This window comes from Polistes fuscatus, unplaced genomic scaffold (genome assembly GCF_010416935.1).
Source record: "Polistes fuscatus isolate 324 unplaced genomic scaffold, CU_Pfus_HIC Scaffold6, whole genome shotgun sequence".
NCBI classification, from domain to species: Eukaryota; Metazoa; Arthropoda; class Insecta; order Hymenoptera; family Vespidae; genus Polistes; species Polistes fuscatus.
Genome location: NW_025113140.1, coordinates 13,058,741 through 13,084,671, shown reverse-complemented (window position 1 = coordinate 13,084,671; position 25,931 = coordinate 13,058,741). Strand labels below are relative to the sequence as shown.

The 25,931-nt window shown below is 31.9% G+C and overlaps 1 protein-coding gene across 1 annotated transcript in view; it reads right to left on the bottom strand.

Annotated features, from left to right (window-relative positions):
* Positions 1-3,981: 3,981 nt before the first annotated feature.
* LOC122523496 (Kv channel-interacting protein 4) overlaps positions 3,982-25,931 on the bottom strand; it is a gene marked incomplete at its 5' end in the record, with an annotated part of 35,189 nt that continues 13,239 nt past the window's right edge. The window contains 3 exons of the mRNA XM_043645265.1: positions 3,982-4,343; positions 9,846-10,058; positions 20,504-20,577. Of these exons, the coding sequence (XP_043501200.1) occupies positions 4,233-4,343; positions 9,846-10,058; positions 20,504-20,577 (398 nt within the window). The remainder of the gene's footprint in view (positions 4,344-9,845; positions 10,059-20,503; positions 20,578-25,931) is intronic.

Genomic DNA, 25,931 nt, shown 5'->3' with positions numbered 1-25,931 from the left:
AAGAGATTATGGACAAGAAAGTATCAATATATCATCTAATTTTCTAATATACACCCACGGATCATTTATTTAATTTCTGTATTTTCTTCTTCTTTTTTTTCTTTTTTATTTATTTCTTTTTCGTCTGGATTTTTTTTCTCTTTTTTTTTTCTTCACACAAGATTGGAATCGAAAATATCTAGACGACGTAATTAGAACCCCCATCCCACCCGTCCCCCTAATTTTAATTAAATCTTTTCTTACGATCTTTTTCTCCCCACCCCAACCCCCTTAACATCTTTTCCACCCTCCTCCCGAACCCCTATTTTGTTTTTTTCCCGGTTCGATACACTTACATTAATTAACTTCAAAGACATGCGGTAGTGATCGAGTTGATATGAGACAACATTCGATGTTTATCTCAAAATAGTATTATATTATTATACACATAAATCTTATGCTCTAAAACTATAGGCGCTGCTAAAAATCGAATAACAATATTAATTCGTTTCTCCGTTTATAATAACGTTTCATTTTCTTCTTTCTTTTATCCGTTCGTATATAAGCACTTTTCCTTTTCTATCACGACTAAAGGCCGGAAATTTTCTTTTGCAATTTTTTTGTATAGACGACTTCTTAGAAAAAAAATAGACAAATAAAGGATCCCCTCGGTGGAGTCTTTTTCAAAAGTATTCAAAAGTAATAATAAATATTTCGCGCGCGTAACTTTGATCTTTTTTTTTTTTATAATCCTTTCTTGCATTAAATTTTTGTTCTCTTATTCTCTTTTATCGTTCTTTGATTACCTTTCCTTAATTTATAGTTAACCAGAAGTAGGCAGTGATTGGAAAAAGATCAAATATACATAAAACACACACATACACATATATATTAGGCCTACCGAAAAATTCTGTTCGATAATGTCATTCTCTTTTGTCTGTTCATAATTGCTGCTTCTTTTCATCATTGTATTTTTACATATGTGCTCTCAAAAACGATGTTATTCAGTGACATTCGTTATATCGACAATATATTATTTTATTTATTTCGTTTTTTTTACTTCTTTTTTATTTTAATTCCAAAACGGACAGATTTTTCCGGTATATATCGGTATATATAATATATGTATATACGTATTTATTATAATCTCTCTCGTCTTGGTCCATTTTCCGCTAATCGATCGGCGACCGCTCGACAAAAGCTTTCACGTATTTAATATTTTGTATGTGCGTGTGTGAATGATAATAACAATTATGCACGCGGTTTTTCTTTTCTTTTTTTCTTTTTTTTTTTTTGATCGAAGAACATTCGAATGGAAAATTCACGGACCCCTTTGCCGTTTTCCGTGTCCCATATTTTTTCTACCAATTTTCTCTCTCTCTCTTTCTTTGTTTCTTTCTTTCATTCTGTTTCTTTCACTTTTTATTTTCATTTTCATCCAAATTTCATCTTTAGCAGCACGCAGTCTTTACGAGCTAAACAATTTCTTATCGAGGGTAACGTTTGCTTTACCTTTTCACAAAAATAAATGCTTTTATGTCATTTACCCCTATCTACTTATTACCCTAACTATTTTAATATAATTATTAGAACAATAAATCCCCTGCATTCTTTATAGACTTTTTGCTTTTATTTTATTCATTTTTTCTTTTTCTCTTTCATTTACTATTCTTTTATTTTATTTATCTTTTTTTCTTTGTCCTATATACTTGGCAGCAAAACGAGATTTACCAATAGTTTTCTTTTTTTTTATATCCTTTTCACGCATTTTAATATTATATATGTATATATATATATATATATAATTTTTTTTCTTTTTCTTTATGATACTCGTTTCTTTTTATTACGTTCCTCTCATACTTTTTCACACGCACATACATTCTTCCTATCTCTCTCTCTCTCTCTTTCTCTCTTTCTCTTTTTTGTTTAGTTTTCGCACATTTAGTTTATAGGCGAAATTGCACACAACAACTGTCATTAAAAATCGTATGAGTGTCTACTTCTACTCGTTTTGATCTGACATACCAAAAATTCTACTAATTACGTTTACATATTTGTGCCGAGGTAATTATGACAATGGACTAAGTCACACAATTGGAATAATTCATTTTATGATTTATTTTATATTACAATTATTTATATCGCAAAATAATTAATCATAGAATAAATGTTTCTTTTCAATTATTTGACTCGTACTATTGTCATTATTATCAACATAATTATATATATATATATATATATATATATATATATACACATATACGTTTAGGAAATTACGCATTGTTTTTTACGATACAAATCGCAAAAAAAGAAAATAAATCGTTCGTCTCTCGAGTGACTTTCGTTTACCCGTCGCACGACCATTCGCGGTTTGATTTTGAAAATCAATAGGAAGCGCAAATTATGTCAATTAAAGACGTTGTTGTCAGGCGTCGATGCGTCGCGATTTTATTATTAATTAGATAAAATAATCATTTATTTATTCGATATGCTCAAAAAAGAAAAAAAACAAAATTAAGGAAAAAAGATAGGATTATATTCCGCGTGTCTACACTGAAAGAAATCTCGATTCTGTAATATTATGCGGTGTAACTTTATTATTATTATTATTATTATTATTATTATTATTATTATTATTATTGTTATTATTATTATTGTTGTTATTGTTGTTTTCTTTGCTCGTTATAATTTTTTCATTTCTGTTCTATTTTATATCGTAAGCTGCTTTCGAGTGAGTAAGTAATTAATTAATTATTTACTTTGGTCACGGTTAACTAGGAAATTACTATTTTCTTTTACAACGAACCTTTTATCTTGTTTTTTCTGTATTTTTTTTTCTCTTTGCTTTTTTTCCTTCTTTTTTCTTCGTTTTAATCTTACAATATCGTAGATATTATAATTACTGCTTTTTCGCTAAAATTAAATACCACCTATAGTTAACTTGGTCTCTCGTGTCCGCTTGTTCTCTCTCTTTCTCTCTCTCTCTCTCTCTCTCTCTCTCTGATATTATCGCGACGATAAATACGGTTTAATTAAATCATTTAATTCAATATAAATAATACAATAATTATTTAACGTTAGTTATATCATGCGTAGGAATTATTTTCGTTAATTTCTCTAGTTACAGCAACGTAACGTATTCTTTTTTCTTTTTTTTTTCTCTCAGTGTAGAGGTGCCCATTAAATAATTAAATTAATCAGTTCTTGTAGATTTCATTTGAAAAATTCGATCACATTATTACATCATTTACATACATCATTACATACATTTGTCTTCCTTATATCAACCAATCAACGAACGGTACTCGATAATCGTACGTTTTACAAACGATTTACGTATCTTCATGTACATAACGATAATTTTTTGGCACCCATATAACAAATAAAATTAAAAATCAAATTAAAAAAAAAGACAAATACAAAAGAAAAATCAAATATTACATATTGATATACATCGGTCTCTTGTCTCTAAACTGTCCTCTCTCTTTCTCTCTCTCTCTCTCTCCCTTTTATTTCTTTTTTTTTACAACAAAACTACGTACGCCTTTACATGTAACATGGTAAGATTTATCGTTAAAACATCATCGGATGTGAATCCAAAATAGTTTTCTCATCAGTTTAATCTCTTTTCAACAACTGTCTTCTTTTATATATATTTCTCTCTCTCTCTCTTTCTCCTTCTTTCTCTCTATCTCTCTTTTTTTGCTTTCGCAGGATCTCAAAGAACAAAGTATACTTTATTCCTATTTTGTAAAGAAGAAAACGTTCGAGGCGTATTCTTCGAAAATTCCCTGAAATCTTTTGGCTGTTCTCTCTTCCTTCCCCCTTCCTCCTCCTCCTCCTCCTCTTATCCGTTACATACATACATACATACATACATACATACATACATGCATACATACATACATACATACATACATACATACATACATACATACATACATACATACATATCATCTACATATATATATATATATGTATATCTGACGTAACTTCTTCTTGTTCCATTTGTCTCGTACACTTTTTATTTCTTTAAACGAGATCAATTCGAAAACGACGTGCGAATAAGACAGCAACTTTGGAATCCTCTGGGGGACACAACTGACACGGAGATTCGAGTCTCCTTCTCGTGAAAGATGCTTCCTATGTTCCAGGAAGTTACAATGTTCAAATGCCAAACGATCGATCTCCAGCAGCCAAAGGACTCTGACCCTCCTTCAAGTCCATGGTGTGTATCGTGGTCGTGCCGAGTGTCAGAAGGCCGTGTCCAATGCCGCCATGCTCGTTGAAATATCCGGATCGGCCTGACATGCTTCCAGAAATTCGGACAGTGTAACTACACCGTCCTTATTTCCATCCATTTTCTAAAACATACATGGTTTTTTTTTTAATAATCCGTGAAATAATTTTCTTCTTCTTTTTTTTTTCATATCATATTTATTTATTAATTTTGTTTGTTTTTCTTCTTGATTATATTTTCCGCCCCCTGGACAAGTAAATAAAAAAAAAAGAAAGAAATCACGGCTTATAAAAAATGTTTTAATTTATCTTTTATTATTTATTTATTTATTTTTAAATAATATTTAATAAAATGTAATAACAAACTTAAAGTACAAATGAAATTTCTTTATTGAAACTGTCAAACCGTTAAGCGATCTAGTAGAGGGATATTACGAAAATTTATTTTCTAATTGAATATCCATTGACATTTCGTAAATCATTTAATTATCAAATGTTAATTAGTTCCGTCATTATCTATAGGAAGTGTGTTAGCGTTGGTATAGTTTGTTTATGAGAACCGCAACACGATCTAAAAGTCGGCTAGGATTCTTCGTTGTTTGGGGGTGGGGAACGACAGGAAGGTGAGCTCATTGGTGGATTTTGCACGACCACTAAATCGTTAGACGACAGGAACGAATCGTGAAATTATTACCGTGCCTTTAGTGATACACAAAGCTTCGGGCATGCTCGTATCGAACGACGAAGTACGTTTTGTGGTAGTGGTAATGGTGGTGGTGGTGGTGTTGGTGGTAAACGATGTAAATTCGTGTTCCGGTAGGCGTGGTTAATTGAAATCTCGTTTTACTACGAGTTACTGGTTTCGTCATCGAACCTTTCCAAATATCATTATAGTTTATAACGTTTACCATTCTATTCAATTTTTCCTGTTAACATTTTGTTAGTTTTTTTTTCTTTACACTTTCACACGTATTTCATAAATATTCTCTTTGAAGTAAAATCAAAATATATGATACTTTGTTAAATTATTTCAATTAATTTTGTTGTTGTTGCAAATAATCTGATTTTAAAGAAATACTTTGGAATGTATATATATTAGATTAGACGGAGATAAACTCATGTAAAAATATTAAATGAAATATTTATCCTTTAGTAATACATTGCTGTGTCGTTACAGATTAGCAAATCTTTAACTATAGGTTCTAAGGGAACCGTTTTAAGATGGACACACAAGGTCATTGTGAATGATTAGTCGTGGATCGTCGAGCTTAAATCTATTTAGTAATATATCTCATCATTTGAGGGTGATAACTCGTTTATAAGCCCGTCAAAATGGCATTTTACTTCTACCTGGCCCAGTTTTCCTAACATAGAGACTAACTATATTTATCATAGTAAAAGGTACAGAGTTATTCATTGGTATTTATCGCGTAAACAATCTCTTGGCTAATGCACCATTAAATAACTCATTAATAAATTTATTCGATATGTTAATTAAAAAGGCAGAAAATAATTGTTCGTTTTAAATACATTTACATATATAAAATGATATTGAAATGAATTTTGATTGAAGATGTCAAGTATTTGAAGTAAATGTTTGTAGTATTTGAACGAGAAGAATCAGAATTTCAAATTTTGATTAATGAAATTTTTCAAAAAACAGTACAGGATATTTACAAATTAAAAAACGCGATCATTTGATGATTGGTCATGGTACGTTTAGTATTAAAGTAAGTTCACTTTCACGAAAATCGAATGCTCACATTCGTAAGAATGTTTAAACACGTAAGTGGTGATCGTATCGACGAAGTTTCTCAAATTGAAATTCACGACGACAAATCTTGGGACGAACTTGAGAACGATTCGAAATATGCACTTTATCTAGGACAAACCCAATCTACGAACGTTTCGCACTTTGCGGTTCGGTTAGACCACGCTAATTTGCTTTCGCACTCAACGTTAACCGCGAATGATTCGAGTTCACAGTTTGCATAATTAGACGTCTTCGGTCTGTCGTCGAACGTAATTTCGTGGAATCGATTAACAATCGAAAACTCATTTTCGATCGATTAAACAAAATAATCAATTTTGTTAAAGTTGTATGTAGATTGGAAGACACGTGATTCAGTTTCACGCTTATTCTTTCTTTTTTCTTTTTTCTTTTATTATCGTTCTTCATTCTACTTTTTCTTTCTTTTTCCATTGGTTGCACTTTTCGCCATGTTGCACTGGTCTCCTCCATGTTGCTAACAGCCTCGTGAAGTCTCGGCTCTTTGACGTGTTATACATCTCCGAGGTGGGGTAAAGAGGTTCACTCTCAAGAACGTTCATGTTACGCGCATCATGAAACGGTGGTGGTTGGAAGCTTTTGCTAAAAGCTCGTTTAAAGCGTGGAAAAGTATTTTCGTCTTACGTCAAATATACTCCCTCTCTAAGGTACAACCTAAGAAACTAGTTTTATTCTTCGTGCAATTAATTTATTGCAACCTTCAACTTTAGTTCTTGTTATTTGATAGAAAATGTTAAACATATACCGATGTAAAGGATTCGTTCAACTTTTAGCGTCGATTGTGTCCAAACATTTTTCTTTTATACTTTTTTTTTATTATTATTCTTTGTTTTCTTTCCTTTTCTATTCTTCTTTCGAAAAAGAATATTACACAGCAACAGCACATTTCGAAAGCATTTGTATATTCTACTCGAAACTAAACTTTTACACTTCTTCTTGAATAATCGTAAAGAAAGAAAATATATATTTAAGAAAAAGTTAATATAATTTGTTGTATTTTTGGTATAACAACGATATCGGATTTTCAATAATATTCATGCATTTTAATGGCAACGTCGATAAGAAAAGTTTTCGTAACTTCAACTCTTCATTATCGAATAATCGTCGAATCAAATTATTGAACTATTTTATTTACTTGCTTTTTCCCTCCCTCCTCCTTCGCCGTTATCTTTTGTACTTTCATCTTAGATTCTTAAGATTCTTCTCGGTTTATTACATTTTATTTTATTATCCTGATAGTTGAGAAACGACAAAGTACGTAATATATTATTCCTTTTACATAGTAAAATTATTCTTGAATTATGCAGTAGTTTCTCGATCAAAAGAAAAAGGGTATGCTACGAAAATCTTGTGTTTTCTTTGATCGAGAAACGAATTCGTCGTATCATTTCCAAAATGTTCACCTACTATATTAATTATTATTGAATTATTCTAACAAACACAGGGGAGTTTAATTATGATCAAAGTTTAATTCAAAACGAAAGTTAACGAAACTCGTAATTCATCGTTTACTTTTTCACATATTATAAATAAAATGAAACCAAAGAAAAAAGAAAGTATAGAATAGATGCGACAATAATTCATTCATAGTTCAATCGGAAACTTACACGGGCGAGAAAATTGCATTTCGTTTGAAACGAGGTCTCGTTTTGTGTGTATGCGTTCTTTTATGAAAAAAGAAAGAAAAGGAAAGAAAAGAAAAAAGCACAAAAAGGACAACGAGACAATGAGAAGAAGAGCTTTGGGTTCAAGCTTGTTGTGTTTAGGTTGGTAGGAAGAAGATATAAGCGAAAATACCACAGACATTGTCATACACCGCTAACAATGTGACAAGCTGATACAAACAAATCTTCGTTTCTTGTATCATCCAACCTCGTGAGGGTATTTCCTCCGTTCTCCCCCTCCCCCCTATTCCTTTTCTATTATTACTCTTTGTATTTCTTGTTGGTTTTTTTTCTTTCTCTCTCTCTCTCTCTGTCAATTCTCCCTAACCCTCAACCTATACTCCTTTAGACACTAGTTTTCTATCGTTGAAACGAACGAATGAAGTTGTTGGGGTGTGTTCCACTACGCCGATTGTTTCCGCGCACTGTCATTTCGTATATGCCAAACGATGAAGTATTATTGATCGTCCAATCTTCGAGTTTTTTCATCGAGAGGAGACCGGATTCGTACAAAATCAAGAAGAAACTTTCTCTTTCGATCATTTTCTATAGAAATTGATCGATGATTTTATCACATCACTCAATAAATTTTCGGTTCAACTAATCCAATAATGTCATGTAATATTCGCTATCGATAGTTTCATCTTCCTCAAGATAGTTGATGAACAAAATACGGATGCCATAATCTCGCTAGCTGATTTTTGAGTTTTGGACGACTATCATCGGCTGCTGTCTACTTGGTTGACGATCTTTTCCATCCAGGTGTGTAATAATGGATCCATGTTTCATCCATTATCACATACTGCTCCAAGAAATCCTTTTTATCTCGCTTAAACAGCTCCAAATAGCAGCTCTGAATCGTTGACGCGTTGTTGTTTTCGATCTGGCGTGTGCAAACGCAACACGCACTTCAAAAGCTACTTACGTGTGCTCAAATTGTCGTGTAAAATTGTAAACACCCTACCTTCTGATATCTTTAAGGTGTCAGCTATCTCGTGCAATTTTATTTTACGATCTTTCAAAACTATTTGGTGGACTTTTTTTTTTAATATCTATCGTGTACAAATCAAATTCAATTGTTTATATCGTCAAAGAAAATTAAACACAAATGAATCATCATTTATATTTTAAATAGAATTTTTACACGTGTTGAATAGAAATGTTCATTTGAAATATTATTTTCATTTAAAAAAAAAGAAAAAAGCCTTAGTTATTTGTTTTTTTATTGTTAATCGGATATAAGAAAACGTCAAAATGGCTAAATGAGAGCAACCCTAACACCTCGAAACTGTTCTAACAGAGAGAAGGCATTCCGCGTAACTAAGGTAACTCAATTTACTCGGTAATTCATTTAAAGCGCAGTGTCTATACCAGACAGCTGTTACTACTGCCGTCTGACTAGAAAGGACTGTTACTACTACAGATATACTTGCGGAATGTCTTTTAAATGGCGTTTCAAATCATTCATTTTCATCAAGAATTGATGTCGTTAAAGGTTCTATAACCTTTCGAACAAATTTATTTAGAAAATAATTTCTACATTTGGTTACTCTTCCAAATAATCTTTATTATTCTCGATGAAATTCGTTTGAAAATATTTTCTATGGATTTAATCTATTATAATAAATAATATTTAATATTTATATATAAATATTTTATATGGATTTAATTCTATGGATTTTTCATCTTATATTCTATAGGGATATATTTAATATTTTCAAGCGAATAATTGTATATATATGGTGTTCCATTTAAACCGATCCATTTAAGTATTTTCGAAATTATTGATAGTAGAAAAAAATGTATTAGACAAAAGTTCAATGGTTCAACGGGTATACGTTATCTGATATTACTAGTTTTTATGTAGATGAACGCGTAAAAGTTACACGAAGGTCAACTTCGATTTTTTTAAATGAAATTATAGATTTTTAATGCATGCCATATAAGTTTTGCATATAACATTTTTCTATATTATAACAAATAAACGGAAATATTTAAGTGTTAACAATTACTGGACGACCCTGTATAACAAAAGGGCTAATATCAAGATAACGAGTTCATTACTTATACCTAATATAACCATTATACAATCGTAAAATTTATTTTTAACGAGTTGCTTTTTTCTTCTTTCTTTTTTTCCTCTCTTTTTTTTTCCTTTATCTCATTTGTCTCACCTGAAACATTCGGTCGACCTTTTCTCTCACGCCCTCGTGGTCCAACGTCGGGTCAGCAAATTTTCCCATGAGCTCGTAGACTGCAGTTACTATGTCCGTCATTTCTTCTCTCGTAATACAGCCATCCCCGTTGATGTCGTAAAGGGAAAACGTCCACCGTAATTTTTCGTCTATCGAGCCACGTGATAGTATGCTCAGACCGATGACAAAGTCCTGCGATTATAAAAACAAAATTGACCTTCTTTTTTTTTCATAGGAGGGAGGGAGAAGGGAAAAGAAAAACCAAAATGGTATATGTTCATACGGTCGTGAACTGTTTCTCGCTTATTAATTATTGTTAGGGTGAACCAAAAGTTGAGACATTTCAAAAGAGATTCTTGATTGTTGTAAACTGAGTAAATATAATTAATCCTTTTCGTGAAAATAACCCTAATCCTTTGGCATTTTTATAGCTCATCCGCGATAAATTGGTCATCACGGTCAAGAATTGCAATTAATTCGGTGCAATTAATTCCTCAGCTTTTTTCGAATTTTGACGGAACAGAAAGGAAATATATTTCGAGTTATTTTCTTTCTCTTTTTATTTGTCTGTCTGTCTGTTCGAGGCATGGTAATCGAACGAAGCAAAGTGGTACTACTAATTGGGTAAAAAAAGGACCAAGTAAAAGGTGAAGATCAATGCTAGTGAAACGAGATCGCTTTTCTACGAATAAAATTAAAATGATATATATGTGAAAGTATCGATATAGTTATCTAGGACGATGGGAAAATGGTATTTCATGATTGAGTCGCTAACAAATATTCATTAGTGAGCATCCTATTTCAAACTTTATGACTGGCAATTAGAGTTCCTCAGATAATGAAATATAATAGAATATATAATATACTTATATATATATATATATATATAGATCAGATTACATCGTTCCTTTCATAATAACTAACGTGAAATTTATAACTAGTCGTTGGGAAATAAAAGGACTTACTTACTTGATAACGATACTGTATTTAATTATTATTAAGGAAAGTGTACTTTGAAGTCTTCGTTAATTCAATGACATGAATCATTTTGATATAAAAAGAATATATATATATATAATTATAATTATACAGGGTGTCCCACATAAACTCTAGTCACGATTTTTCAAGTACTTGCGATAACTTGACAAAAAAATATTTTAAACAAAAGTTGATCTATTTTTGATTAACTATACATTGCAATAAAAAATTTTTTTGAATGTTTTTTAAGGCTACCTTTATTTTTTTAAATAGCATTTAGTATTTTTGACTTAATAGTATTATAGCCCATATAAATACGAATTCAACGATATAGTATACTATGACCTTTGGATGACCTTGAAAGCAACAAAATAAAAATTTCAACAAAAAATTATTTTACTTGTCGCCGGCGAACAAAGGGCACAAGTGCTTTTAAAAACAAAGAACTTACTTATGTGTGTAATTTATTGTTACTTAAACAAAACAAAAACAGTTCGCTTTATACAGGTGCCTCTCTGGGTACTTTGCAGCATACAGATTTACTGCTTCACGTGCATTCCTTTTAAATTCGCCAAATATTAGCAACATATCAACCTTTCCACTGTTAGTCTACATTTTCTACAAGTTAACATTAAACTGCGATTTGCTTCCGTGAATATACTTTTAATATTTTTTTATACTTATAGCAAGCGGATTTTAATGATTTTTATATTAAATTAAAGTACACTCTTTTTTCTACGCGTAGAATACTTTGTCGAGTTATAAATCGATCTGGAAAGGTTCAAAAATGTCAGAGAAAAGTTGGCGGGTTAGTCAATGTGAACAATGCCTGGCGGGTCAGAGTTATATGGGACACCCTGTGTATATATATATATATATATTATATTATATTATATTATATATTATATATTATTCATATATATATGTTACCGTCAAAGTCGGAAATCCACCATTGCTAGCAATTCCTAGGCATTGTCGACAATGTAAAGCGCCTTTAGACAAAGTCGGAAATATGACTTCTTACAGACTTTTCCTAAGCATTAAACATAATACTTTGAATAGAATGCAGGTATAAAACATTTTGTTCTAAACCCGCTTATTTTCCAATACGATAGTGAACAAAAGATACAAATTTTCCGTGGACATCTCTACGAATATCTGTCTAAACATAATATAATCTTCTTCTACGATAAGTAACAGTGGACCCTATATAATAACACACCAACATTAACTAAGATTCAGTTTATAGAGGTACGTATAGTATAGCAACATGCACAATCTCAACAACCTTCACCATGCTCGCTTTTGTGTGTGTGTATGAGAGCGGGGTATGGGTGGTTTGTGGGAGGGGGGGTGCGTATGCTGTGTGTCCTGTGCCTGATAATGTATTCTTTTCAACGTTACTTAGATAGTAATTTGATATTCTATAGGATGCCAAAGTATTATGTTCAATGCTTAGGAAAAGCTGTAAGAATTTTTCTGTTTCCGACTTTGTCGAAAGGCGCTTTGCATTGTTGACAATGTCTAGGAACTGCTAGCAATGGTGGATTTCCGGCTTTGATGGTAACATATATATATATAATTACAATATATATTGTAGTATATTATTAAAGAAATTACAGAAATATGACTATATAAAAATAACGTTTTTATTATTAATCTAAATGGAAGTTTTAGTTGGAAGTAATATCTAACGGAAGGGTTCTGTAATTACAACGTTCCTTTCTTTCTCTTTCCTTTGAGTACCGAAGAAAACGCGATGGTACGTATTTCTCGGGATAAAGTTACCGAAGTTACCCAACGGTAATCGAATCGAGGAAAATGGTAAGACTATGCTACTAAAGTGGAGAGGATTATTAACGTAAAATGCGAATAAACCACACGCGAACGAAAAGAGGGCTAGCTACGAGGGTGAATACTTTTCACCGTTTTGCCGTAACAATTAATATGGAAATGCTAATGAGTGGGTTACTTTCTTTTCACCCTTTGACTGCTATGGATGCATAAATGCGTTTGGTAAAAGTTGTCATCGCATATACGTGTTCGTCAATATTAATGTAAAATAATGTAATGTTGATTTGCGCATTGATTATATTTTTGAGTCTTGTCACATGAATATTATATTCAGAAACAAAAACTTTAATTATTAAATATAATTTATTATTAGAATCTGGTAATAATAAACTATTACGTCATTACAAAACATTTTAGCTAAAAGTATTCTACACTTAAAGGGTTAAAATAAGAAAAAGAAATGGAAAGACAGATGAATTGCTTCAAGTTTTCTTAATAGTAGTTTCCATTGTAAAATTTATTCAAATTTGGCTCGATCACGTTACTGTTTCGTCATTCGCATAAGGTTTTACGTTTAACAATACGTTAGAGTTTCCGGCACGCATGCACAAAACGTTTCGTCGAAAAAAGAAAACTTGGCAAAGTATTTGCGGTTACGAGTCGTTGCATTTTACGTAACGCTTTTTTCGAGTCGGATCAAATCGCGCATACGTTGAAACCGTTAAACGTACAAAATGGCCTTTCGAAATGGAAAAAAAAACAAATGGTTGTTGGGTATAAAGCGCGATACGCGTAAAATGCGTTGTTGACTTCGTAACGCGGTGAATTGAATTTTATTTTGTTTTTATTTTTTATTATTTTTTCCGTGATTTGCAAAAGAATTGCGGTGAAATCATCGTATGTGACTTTTTATGAAATATTTCAATTAAATATCAATACTGGATGGAACATTTGAATAAATATTAAAGTCAAATGAATTCAAAGTCAAAGTAGTCAATATATTTTTTTGTAGCCCGCCCAGGTAGCCAATTTATTTGCATTGTTTAACGATATTTATTTACCTCTTATCTGTAAATTTTAAACCCCTTAAATGATCTCGTTGTAATGTTGTACTAGAAATGACTACTTACGAAGCTTAAATTTTGAAATACGTTTGTAAAAAAAGAATAAATATAAAGAAGAATAAAGGAAGAATAGAACAAAGGTAGCAGAGAACGAGGTAAATCGTTGAATGTTGTGTAAATTTCGATGGAACAGGTAAAGCTGGGTATAGATCGTACCTGTCGACACTAAATCTTACTTTACTTCCGACAACCAAACTTTCCAAAGTCCTTTTGTCTCAGTACTTATCTATTTCTACCAAAACGCGTTAACTTTGATATCTTATCCCTATACTTATCTTTGTTAAATGTCATAATACATCTTTATTACAGTTTTCATTTAACTATATCTATTATTATCAGAAACGTATATTCTATAGTTTGATAATCATTCGCTAGTTTCAAAGATAAATCAGAAAACCACTAACTTAAAATTACGATTTTTGGGGAAACGACGAGAATAGTAATAGTAGTAGTAGTAGTAGTAGTAGTAGCGAAATAATACTAATAAAATAAAGTGATCATAAATAATCTTCTCGGGAACGATTTCGCGATTAAAAACATCTGTTAGTACCAGAATCCGTTATGATATCTCGAACGATCATTTTCATTCGTCATATTACGAGCTCGGCCTCATTATCGGATACAGTTTGCTACGCAAATGATGTAGGATAATCCAGAATATGGTGTGTCTTGTCGTACTCCATCGTCCTTGTTATTTCGAGCTCGGTAATGTAAACGTAACGCGAGAGGTACAGAATGGGGATGAAAGAGAGAAAAAGAGAGAGAAAGAAAGAGACAGAGAGAGAGAGAGGAAGAGAGAGCAATATCATACGCTTGGATAGATATAACGAGTTTGTTATTTCCCCCTATCTCCCTCTCCTCTACCCCGCCTTTCCTCTAAGTTTACAATACCTACTTGGAAAAAGCTTTCATTTACGTAATGTTCACGCGTTATTCTTTACTCCCTCTTTCCCCTATTTATTTTTTCTTTTTTTTTCTATTATTATTTTTTGTGTTTATTTTTTTTTACGGGATAAACTCATTAATAAAGAATTGATAAATAAATTTGAATAAATGTTCCAATCATTGGAGCTATCGTTGATATGAAACGAGTAGTTATATGGATTCCTAGCGATTTTCGAATTGAAAGGTAACTCTTGCGTATTGTCAGGAATTAGGTATACGTCGCTGTGTATAGCTTTGCTATCAGTGTAATCAAATGATATATAACGGTCCCGAAGTAGGAATTCCCAGTCCGCAAATACGCCGATCAGCGTTTACACGGGCCTTAACGGTAAACAATTGCTATAGGTCAGAACAAATAGCGATTGTTTATTTAGGTCGCTGTGATTATGTCGTCGAGAAGAGAAAGAGAAAACGTGACTTAATGGAAATAGAAAAATAATTAGGTGTACAATTTTGTTTTCGTTGTTTTTCATATAAATTGATTTAAACGATGAGTAAGTGGTCGCGAAATGAATAGATTATAGATTATGTCGTGCAATCAATTTGGGAACATCTGTCAACGCAATTCCGATAGAAACAATTAATGCATCATAAAGTTATTTTCGATGTTTCGAAAATGTCGAAATGTCGAAATATTTCATGATTCTATTATCATCGTTCATCATTCTATAAGTTTCAACTATCAAATATTGATGATGAGACCATTATTAGTGAAAGAATGTGTCGTAGTGGTTTCGATGTTTCAAGAAACGTTTGTGTACTGTTTTCGGTACAGTATTAATTGTAATAATATATATATATATATATATATATACGACTTATTTCATTTTATTAAAAGTGACGGGCAATTTGTACACATTTTATATATTATATTCAAATCAATTAATTAATTAAATTTACTATTAAATCCAATTTCTAATTTAATTTAAATTAAATTATCCAATATTAATAAAAAAATGTAATCCATAAATTTCTCATATAAACTATATTTTAACTTGAATTTAATTAAAATTTTAAAGATAAAATTTTACTTAATAAAATTTTTGAAACTGCAATACATAAATAAATTCTTATAAGTTTTTCTTATCGTGAATCATCAATTAACTTACAGATTCCTCTAATTTTATAAAATACCGCCAAATCTTATAAATTTAATTATTTGACATTTAATATTTTATTTAAATATTTAAATTTTAATTATTTATTATAATAGAGTATCTAATTCTAGTTTATTATATAAATTAACATATATATATATGTTTGCATGTTACGCGCTAACATTATAGGTAGTAAGTAATATAAATAATCAAAAGTTAATTATAATTAAATAAACAGCAAATTAAAACAAACATATTATAACAAAAATTAAATATAATAATAATAATAATAAGAAGAAGAGGAATTATAATATTTTGTAACTTGCAAGAATTGAATATTCGTTGATAGAAAGATAGATAAGAAGATAATTCACGAAACGGAAAATTTCCATGCAAATTATTTACCAATTTGAAATTAATCCTGTTTGTCCCCAGTTTACGTATAGTTGATCTATAATACTTGACATAGATAATAATGCTATCCAATTAAAAATGATTGTTAGTACGAATGATTGTCTTCAAAGTTTTCGATATAATTTATTAATCAAAAAGGAATGATCTCACTTCAGATGAAGTCGATGGAAATTATGAAGATTATTAGTTGACTATAATCCAAAGAAAATGAATGATAATTCGTAGTAGGAAGAGGTACAATTCGAACTTAAAGCTTAATACATGAAAATGCTTTCTAACCTCTTGGCCCAGATCCACATGTGAACTTCGCGGTATGCAAATGACTTTGATGCTGTTATTCCCCCTTCCCCCTACTACCACTCACCCCATCACTTTTCTACTTACTATTACTCTTTGTCTGTCTGTCTGTCTGACCCCGCCTGTCTTTCTCTTTCTCTTTCTCTTTCACCGTATATACTTCTACTTTGTTTGTCTCCATAATTTAAGGTCGACATTCAGCTAAAGGGTCTAAGTTTTACCTACGGAATACTAAGTAACTTTAATGTTTTATACCAAAAAAAAACGTACGATTCAGTTGTGTGTTTTCCAAATGTGAAATTGTAAAGTAAGTTTAGTTTTACTTTTACTTTTATGTTTACTTCAAAATTACATTTCAATCGATCGTCGATCTATAATTTAATATAATAATATATAATATATTATTTTTATTTATTAAAACGCATATAAAATGTACCTTACTCGTTTGTAAATAAAAGAAAATATTTAGTTCACTCTCCAATTGGCTGAAATCTCATTCTATATTACGATATATTTGTTGAGGTACCGGTGCCTTGCTAGGTACTACGTTATTTATTTATCGTAAATAATGCCGTTGTAATGTGATATCGAGTGTTGTTGCGTTGTCGTTCGTTGTTGAGTCGTGATGTGTCGAACGATACTCCGACGATGCGCTGCTTGATGACTTCGTTGATTGTGGATTTATAATGTGTTGCTGTGATGCTTCTCGTGATCTTTCTCGTTGTTCTGCTGTGTCGTCCGGGGCCGATGCGTTCTTCTTCGTGATGTTCTCGTTGAATGTGCTTTCTTGAAGTGTTCTTTCGGAATGGTTTTCGTGCTGTAGTTTCAAGGGTTTTTATAAGTAGAAGATGATCGTCATCCTTTCCCTAGATAGATTATCCAATAGAAGAGAGGTCCATAGTCCATAGATGCATACGACCAAAGGTTTTAGCTGTGGTAGAGGTGGAGAGAAGGCACGGGAAAAACTTATTCGGAATAAAGAAAATCGTTTTTCTTGGTAGGAACACGTGTGTTTACTCAGTTAGTAAACACCACTTCAAAGGTCTGGCGACCGAAGTCCGTCGCATCGATACCTCTCAGCTAACATAGGACTTTGACAAGTTTATGGCCTTCAAAAATGCGCTATAAGGTCTCTTCTACATCTTCGGATACGATGCTCGCGATTTAAAATAATATCGAAGACCTATGCCATATGGTTCATTACTACAGTTGCGTAATGCCGCAACAATATTAATTTTCTTTAAGCGGTCATTTGACCACTCACTATAAGAATAAGTATACGTGAAGTGTCGGTAGGTTTAGTGTTAAATCTTTGGAGAAACGTTGCATTTTTATCCAAGATCTATGTACGCGTATACGTAAGAATATACGAAACAACTCATGTAAAAGTTTGACCTCGACTGTGGAAAGGGAGAGAGAGAGGAAGGAGGATGGGGGAGGAAACTCCTATTTTTTTTCTCAGGGTCGTTATAAATTCCAAGCTATTTTATTATGTTTAATAAGAATGACCTTGCACTTTCTCAGAGGAATGCAACGAATAGGTAGAAAATAAACGAGTATTTAATTAAATAATTTTATCACAAAGAGAGGGAGAGAGAGAGAGAGAAAAAGAGAGCACAGCATACTTTCCTTTGATTCGTTCAATAAATTTTTCAATGTGAAAGAGAAAAAGAGGTAGAAAATAGGAAGGTAGTATAAAAAAAAAATTCGAAGCTATATTATATCCCTACATTCTCTGTCCCTTTATTTTTTTCTTTTTTTTTTCTTTTTTTATTTCCACGCCGACAGAAAAGGGTAAACAATAAAGCGGAGATAATTGGTTTTCCCGTCGTGGAAAGGTTAATATGAAGGATTCCTTTTCCAATTTCAGTTTCCTTTCCTAACGAAAATTGTTATTTATTCGCTAGGTAACGCGGATTAGGTGGGGGGGAGGAGGAGGTTGTCGCATGAATGGTGACAAGATTGCACGACTTCCGGAAAGTGAATATACGTTCTCGTATTACGACCTAAGAGATTTGCAAAAGTGAACTTGCTGTATCTGCAACTTTGTAGCTAGCTAGCTAGCTAGCTACTTTGGAGACTGAAAGGATGAAAGGGGCTGGGCTTGGGGGGAGGGGGTGGAATATCTCGAAAAGTGAAGACGGAAAGGGGGGTAATACGATTAAGGATAACGGTCACTGGAGTTCGTTTTTGGGAAAAGCACACTGAGTAGTTTGTAACAGGATAGATAAAGAAGTGAAAGATGATAATAGTCAAGAGAAGAATCTAAGAGTTTGAAGGATCGAAAAATACTGTTGACCAATAGGAAAAAGAGAAAAATCTTACTGGAGGTTCGACCTCAGACGACTAGCTATCAAAGTAATCTTTTTGCTATTTGGAGACTTTAAGGAGACCCGGGCTTATACGAGTAGAGTTTTATGGGGGTCGAAAAAAGAAAAATGGAACGGAAAATGGATAACGGGGTTTTTTTTTTCTAAATAAAATCTATAAATAAGAGTTTTTTTCTCTTGTTGCAAATAAAGAAAAGAGTTTTACTTTTATTAATGCCCGTATTTTGCGTTACACATGTACGATTTCATTTCATTTGTTTGATAGTACGTACGTTCGTGTAAAAAGAAAATAAAGAAAAACCTATATCGGATGAGAGAGATTTTCGTGGTATGTAACATTTGTAAAAAGTCTACTTTTAGTTTGTTAACGTCGATTTAATTAAATGAAACCGGATAGGAAAGGTTTAATATGGAAGAAAAGAATGAAATGAATAAAAAGAAAAGAAAAGAATGTTGGCAATGGTGAAAAATGTGGAAGACTAGGAAGACTAGACCCCAACTGATGAAACTTTTCGCAAAAGCTCCAGGGCAACTCCGCGGGTTAATTATACAAAGTACAATCACGATCTCTAGTTACGAGAGATAATTATGTTAGCTTCCACCATCATCTAAAACCCTCCACCACTAGCACCATACTATCTACCAACCATTACTACTATTCCCATAATTATTCGCCCGACAATTTTCCCATTGGACCTTTTTACTTTTCCCTTCTTTTTCTTCTTCTTCTTCTTTTTTCTTTTCATTTCGAACGCATTAACATTGTTAAACGATACCGTTCATTGGAAAACAAATCCTCTTTCCCGGTTTTATCGTTGACAACCAACACAAAAGCACACGTCCATCGTAACTATTTTTAACAAACCTTTCGTATCAAACTGTTTCCCCTCGTTATTTCCCAGGAGTATTCCCGTTCCTCGGATTTAGTTCAAACAGGTTGTCCGTTTTAGGCTAATTTATGTTACGTTTATATCAACATTCCGATTAAAACTAAAACACGTAATACAAACAACATTATACACGCGTATATACGTTGTGTGCATATGTGTATATATATACATACGTAATTATCCGCACGGGAAATATTTAATAGAGCTATTTTTCTTCGAGTGATTATTTCAAGATATAAGAGCATTAAATTCAGTTACATATGCCAGTAATCTCCAGTGAAACATTAGTTTTTACGGAGGAGAAAAAAAGAAGAAAAAGATAAGAAAAGAAAAGAAAAAGAAAGAGACAAAGATATAGGAGGAGAAGCTTTTCCTTTCCAATGCCACCCATTTTGAAATATGCGCTTAGGTGGACGATTTACGAACGAAAATAGAATTTCTCATGAGAATCATATTTGAATAATTGGACAAGAAATACTAAAGAGAGAGAGAGAAAGTACCTAAGCGATTCTTGTAGAGAATGAAAAATTGCATCGAACGCGATCTGTCATTCGTCGAATGTTCCTTTCACATTGCACTACTACTACTACTACTACTACCTGTCTTTTTCATATTTTAATACCGGACTATTCTGGATGCGCGAGAAGAGTGTGCCAAAAAGTGCACTTTCAGATGCAGCTGACGTCCTATATGTGCCACAATGACGGAACGAATAATCCGAAGGACGACGACCAGTAAGAAACTATGAAAAATGAGATGCGAGCTTACCTCGAAACTGAGTAGACCACTGTGATCTTGGTCCAGAGTGTTGAAGACATAATGCGCGTATTGGCTGGTGTTTGCTAAACAAAAAACAAACATTTATGTCAATCCTTTCTTTTTTATTTATATAATACATTATAATATATAATATATTATACATTTATATACAATATAATACATTATAATATTTATATAATACATTATTTATATAAATAATAATAATATTATAATAATGAACAGTAATCGATTATCTTGAAATAATATATTATTAATTTTGTCGTAAGAATTTATTGTATCTATAACTATGCACGAATCTTCGTAATCGATATCAATTAGGGATAGAAATTTTGTTCTATCGATTTTCTACAAAAATAGCAAAATACTTTGACTTTGGCGATGACTTTGATGGCTTCTTTGAGGAAATGTCTGAAAGCTGGCCTTAATAAGAACTCCAATTCCCTGAGTTAAGTAACGAGCTGGCCCTTTCCTTTAGATTATCTCGAAAGATCGGAAAGAAAAAGTTGAAGAAAGGGGATAGCTAATGAACTGATTATTTATCTGACTGTACAAGTTCATAGTTCTTCGATAAAAGATAACAAGAAAATCGATTCAATACGATCTTAACAATCTACATAATTTATTTATATATAAATGAAATATATATATAATCATTTATGCATCAAATTCATAATATTAATTTTCTTTATTTTTCCTTTAAAGAAAATGTATTTCGAACGATCTTTCATGGTATGAAATATCATGTAAAAACAATTGGCACGCATAGTTACGCATTAATCGATCGAATATTAATTAATAACAAATGATGCACATATTAAATTATCTTTAGGATAACCACGTTGATTAATTTTCAATTAATTACGTTGACAATATCGTCACCTTGAGTAATTTGTTCCGTACCAAACGAACGATTTGTTTTCCTTTTATCGCGTTAAACCGAATTGTTTGATCTTGATCTGAACTTATTTTCTCATTTTCCCTGCTTCTTTTTTATTTTTTTTTTCTTAATACTTTTCCCCTTTTATTTTCTTTCTTAAGAGATTGAACAAAAGTCACAAAGTGGATTAACCTGACAAAGTTAATAATTCTTTTAAGAATCGCGTATCAACTCATGCGGAATATTACAGTTGTCGTTTGGTGTCTGAACAGAAAATTACTTTCCATCTTTATGATCCCAGGAGGAAATAACGGAGTCCCTGAAAAAACAAGTTAAGGGGTTGGCCGACGTGGCTAGAATAGAAGTGTCGAGAGGTGAACTTTGGCTATTCTAGAATTTCTCATTTTCTTTACAGGAAATAAGGAAGGAAAAAAGGATAAACGGAAGAACCACCACAACAAGAGTACGGTCTGATCATATCGATTTTCTTTACCTATTTAAGATCGATACGTACATACATATAAATACATATTTACAATTAAATAGACGTAAGCTTAATAATTAATAAATTAAATAAATTATTTCATGATAATGTTTTTCATCGAACGAATAATATTGAATTCACGAAGAAAATTTCCCACAAAAGCTATTATCGAATTGAAAAGGGGCAAAGATATTTCTTTTTTTTGTACATCGAATTTATTAATTAATTTTATCTATATTAGAAAAAAAAAACAAACAAACCAACAAAGGGACGCACAAGTACGACGAATAAAACGAAAAGTTATGTCGAGTGTTAGGATAATTGAACGATAAATAAATTCGCAATTTAATTTTTAACTTTCCAAACGTTATTCAATTTACGAATGAAATATATATGTATAGAAAAAAAAAAAAAGAACAAAAGGAAAAATAAAGTAAATGCCGCTAATATTTCAAATGGTTCTCGCAAGAAAAGTATTATTAAACCGCTAGAGATGGATAGATAAATTAACAAATAAATAAATAAATAAATAAAGAAACAAACAAACACAGACAAAGAGAGAGAGTTTAAAAGAGAAGAATATGTTCTTGCTCGGAAATATCGCAAACCTTCTTCCAACGAGTTACAAGAGGAAGAAATTAAGTTCCGCAAAGGAAAATGTAGAAATAGGGAGAGGAGGAGAGGAGGAGAGGGGGCTGTGGAGAAAGTCGAGTTCGTAATATTGCTTGGGTGGGGGGGGTCGATACGTTGCGTTTAATTTATTCCACAGAATATGGTTCAAAGGAAGCAAAGAGACACCAACTACAACCGAGCTAACGTACTAAAAGAAAATTTATGCAAGGTCGCGTAAAAGTTCGCCATTTCCTCCTCACCCCACCCCACTTCACCTCAACCCTTCCGGCGATATCTTTCTTTATCGAATGGTGGTGGGGTAGGGATAGGGAAGGAGAAGGAGGGTGCGAGAAACATTACGGATCAAATAATTCTCAGTAACAGTCCGGGATTTCACGTTGGAAAAATACCGATTTAACGCTCTTAGGTAGATTCCCCCCCCCTCCCGTTCCATCCTCCACGCCTGACGAGTTTTCGATTAAGAGAGAGAGAGAGAGAGAGAGAGAGAGAGAGAGAGAGAGACGATGACGTATGTGACATGGTTTTTATTCTACTTTTCATCCCCCCTTCTCATTTTTGACAAATTTATCGTTCTTATCCAGTTTATACCTGGAGAATAATTTGTAAGAGGAAAATACGATAGGAAAAATCAAGGAGGAAGAAGAACTCTTATAAAAAAAAAAAGTTCGATAACGCATTAGTCGAGAATTTAGACTCGACGATAGATTTATCTTCTTTTCTCATTCTTCTTTCTTTAGCTTTCAACAAAATCATTCATTTTTTTGACACATTTGTGCCTTAGCAAAACGCGTTTTACCTGTTTGAAGGGATATATAGATTTTTTGGTTGAATAAATGAAAACCATTGTGGAGATGATATTACCGTTACCTATTTTCATGATTTACTATGAAACTTAACGGGAGAACATAATTCATCTATTCGATTGTAATCTTTTCGGTAATGTCCTCTTATTTTCCATTTCTATGCTTTTCTATACGTGTACGTTTGTGACGCGCGTGTGTGTGTATGTGTGTGTGTGTATGCACACGCGTGTATCTCAAGCCAGTTTTCTCGAGTATATAATAAATTTTCTTTCGCGTATTATCAAACATTCTCTTCCCTTTTTCTTTCTCTCCTTTTTCCTTTTCTCAATCGTTTTCGGGATGGTTACAGAGAGATAAGTAGCAAAGAAATGTTCTTTTTTCTTACGCGGATTTTACCCTCCGTAAAAGAGGGTTGTGCTTTTTTCTTTCCTTTTTTTCTTTCTTTTCTCTTTATGGTCTACCGAATTTTTCGGCAAGATTTTTCGTGTAATGATACTACGGTAACCGTGCGTAGAAAAAGAACACGGTTAATAAAAGCTGGGAACAAACGGGTCTGTTACTTCCGTTTCCGCTTTTGCTTCTGTTTCTGCTTTTACTTTTGCTGCTTTTGCTTTTACCGCTTCTGCTGCTGTTAGTGACGTTTAACATAAGCGTAACGAAACTTACTCTTTTCTACTCGTCTTGTCAAAAATTATTTCTATCTCTGAAGAAAAAGAGAGAGAGAGAGAGAGATTTAAATATGAAAGAAAAAGGATAATTAAGCAGTGTTACGCGAAGACAATGGAAGAAGTAACATTTCTCTTTCAATTAACTTTGAAATTTATTTTTTAATCAAAACGTGCTGGCAAAATGTGGATTTTGTCTTTAAAAATTCCTACCTCTGATTCGATTCGTGCAATTCTTTTCTTGTCTTTTTTTTTTATTTATTGGTAACAGTTTATTTTTAATTGGTTGCATCAACAATGATGTCATTACTGATATAATTTATATGATATAAATTATCATATAAATCAAATAATATATGATATTATTATATTATTATATATTATATATTATTATATTATTATTATTATTATTATTATTATTATTATTATTATTATTATTATTATTATTATTATTATTATTATTTATTATTATTATTATTATTATTATTATTATTATTATTATTATTATTATTATTATTATTATTATTATTATTATTATTATTATTATTATTATTATTATTATTTTTATATAAGACAATTAAACAATATATTATTTTTATCCGTTTTACAAAATAATTCAATAAATGTTCTCCACGTTTGATTATTCAATTCCTTCTACCTTTATTTTTTGCACATTCCATCGAAGAATTTCGTAGAACATGTAGGGTATAATTTTTCTCGTAAATTACAAATCACCAAAGTGACATGCGTTTAATTACCATCCTTACGATGAGTGTGAGAAAAAGAGAGAGAGAGAGAGGGGGAGAAAACCGATAAATGAATTTAATTTATATGGCAGAGTTGACGATTACCAATACACGTATGTATCTACGCGGTGTACTATAAATATTCGTTAATCAGGAGAAAATTTGGAACGTAACTCTCCTATTCTCGTTTGTTACGAATTTTCCACACATTTTCGTGCTACCCCTCCTCCTTCCTTCCCTGCCACTCCGTTTCCCCCCATATTATAGTATATTTCGTACGATAGCTAAACGCAATGGCACCACCGTGTCGCTAAGCTACGCCGCAATGTAATTTTAGCAATGTGCTCTACGACATTCCATTATTTTCCCTTTTCCTATGTGCTTTTCGTTTAAAAACGAACGAAGAGAAGAACGTTTTTAACGCTGTTTTTACGAATTTTTTCTTTCACCTATGCTATATACTTTTTCCTTTTCTATCCATCTATTCGAAATAAAAGAACAAAAATTGGAAAAAAAAGTAAGAAAGAAAAGAAGAAAAACAGAGCGTCAAAGTTACGATTACCTTCGCGGAATTTTGTTGCATCTTTTGAATTTCTATCGTTGAACTCAACGACGACATTATTTTATTTTATTGTTGCTTGCGAATGAAAGAAAATATATTTCTCGGTTATATCATCGTTGAGGGGTTTCGATATATTATTCGAACTTTCGTAGAAAATTGTTTTGTATGAAAATATTAAATACAAGAATATTAAACAAATAATTCATCTAAATCTTACAAAGGGAAGAAGAAGAAGAAGAAGAGAAAACCGTCATCGTTGTCGTCATGTTTAGATTTTTACCGTCGAACATTAAAAAAGCAAGTACACGAGGTGAATAATAATCGTTAAAAAAATTCGAATGCACGCAGTTACGAATAAATAATTTATTTTAAAGATCGGTTTATATATGTATGTAGATCAGTTCAAGTTATTATTATTCGAGAGAAGAAAGATAAAAAGGGGGAGATAAATTTGATTTAAAACGAGATAAATTGTTCTTTGTCTCGAAGTAGAGAAAGGTTGCGACTTAAAAACACATTTCTGTTGCCTTAACCGATCGAAGGAACGAATAAACAAAGAATACACAAGCTGCTGCTGCTGTTGCTCTGTTGGAACTTCTCTTCTTTTCTCTTCTTTCCTCTTTTCCCTTTCCCTTTCCCTTTCCCT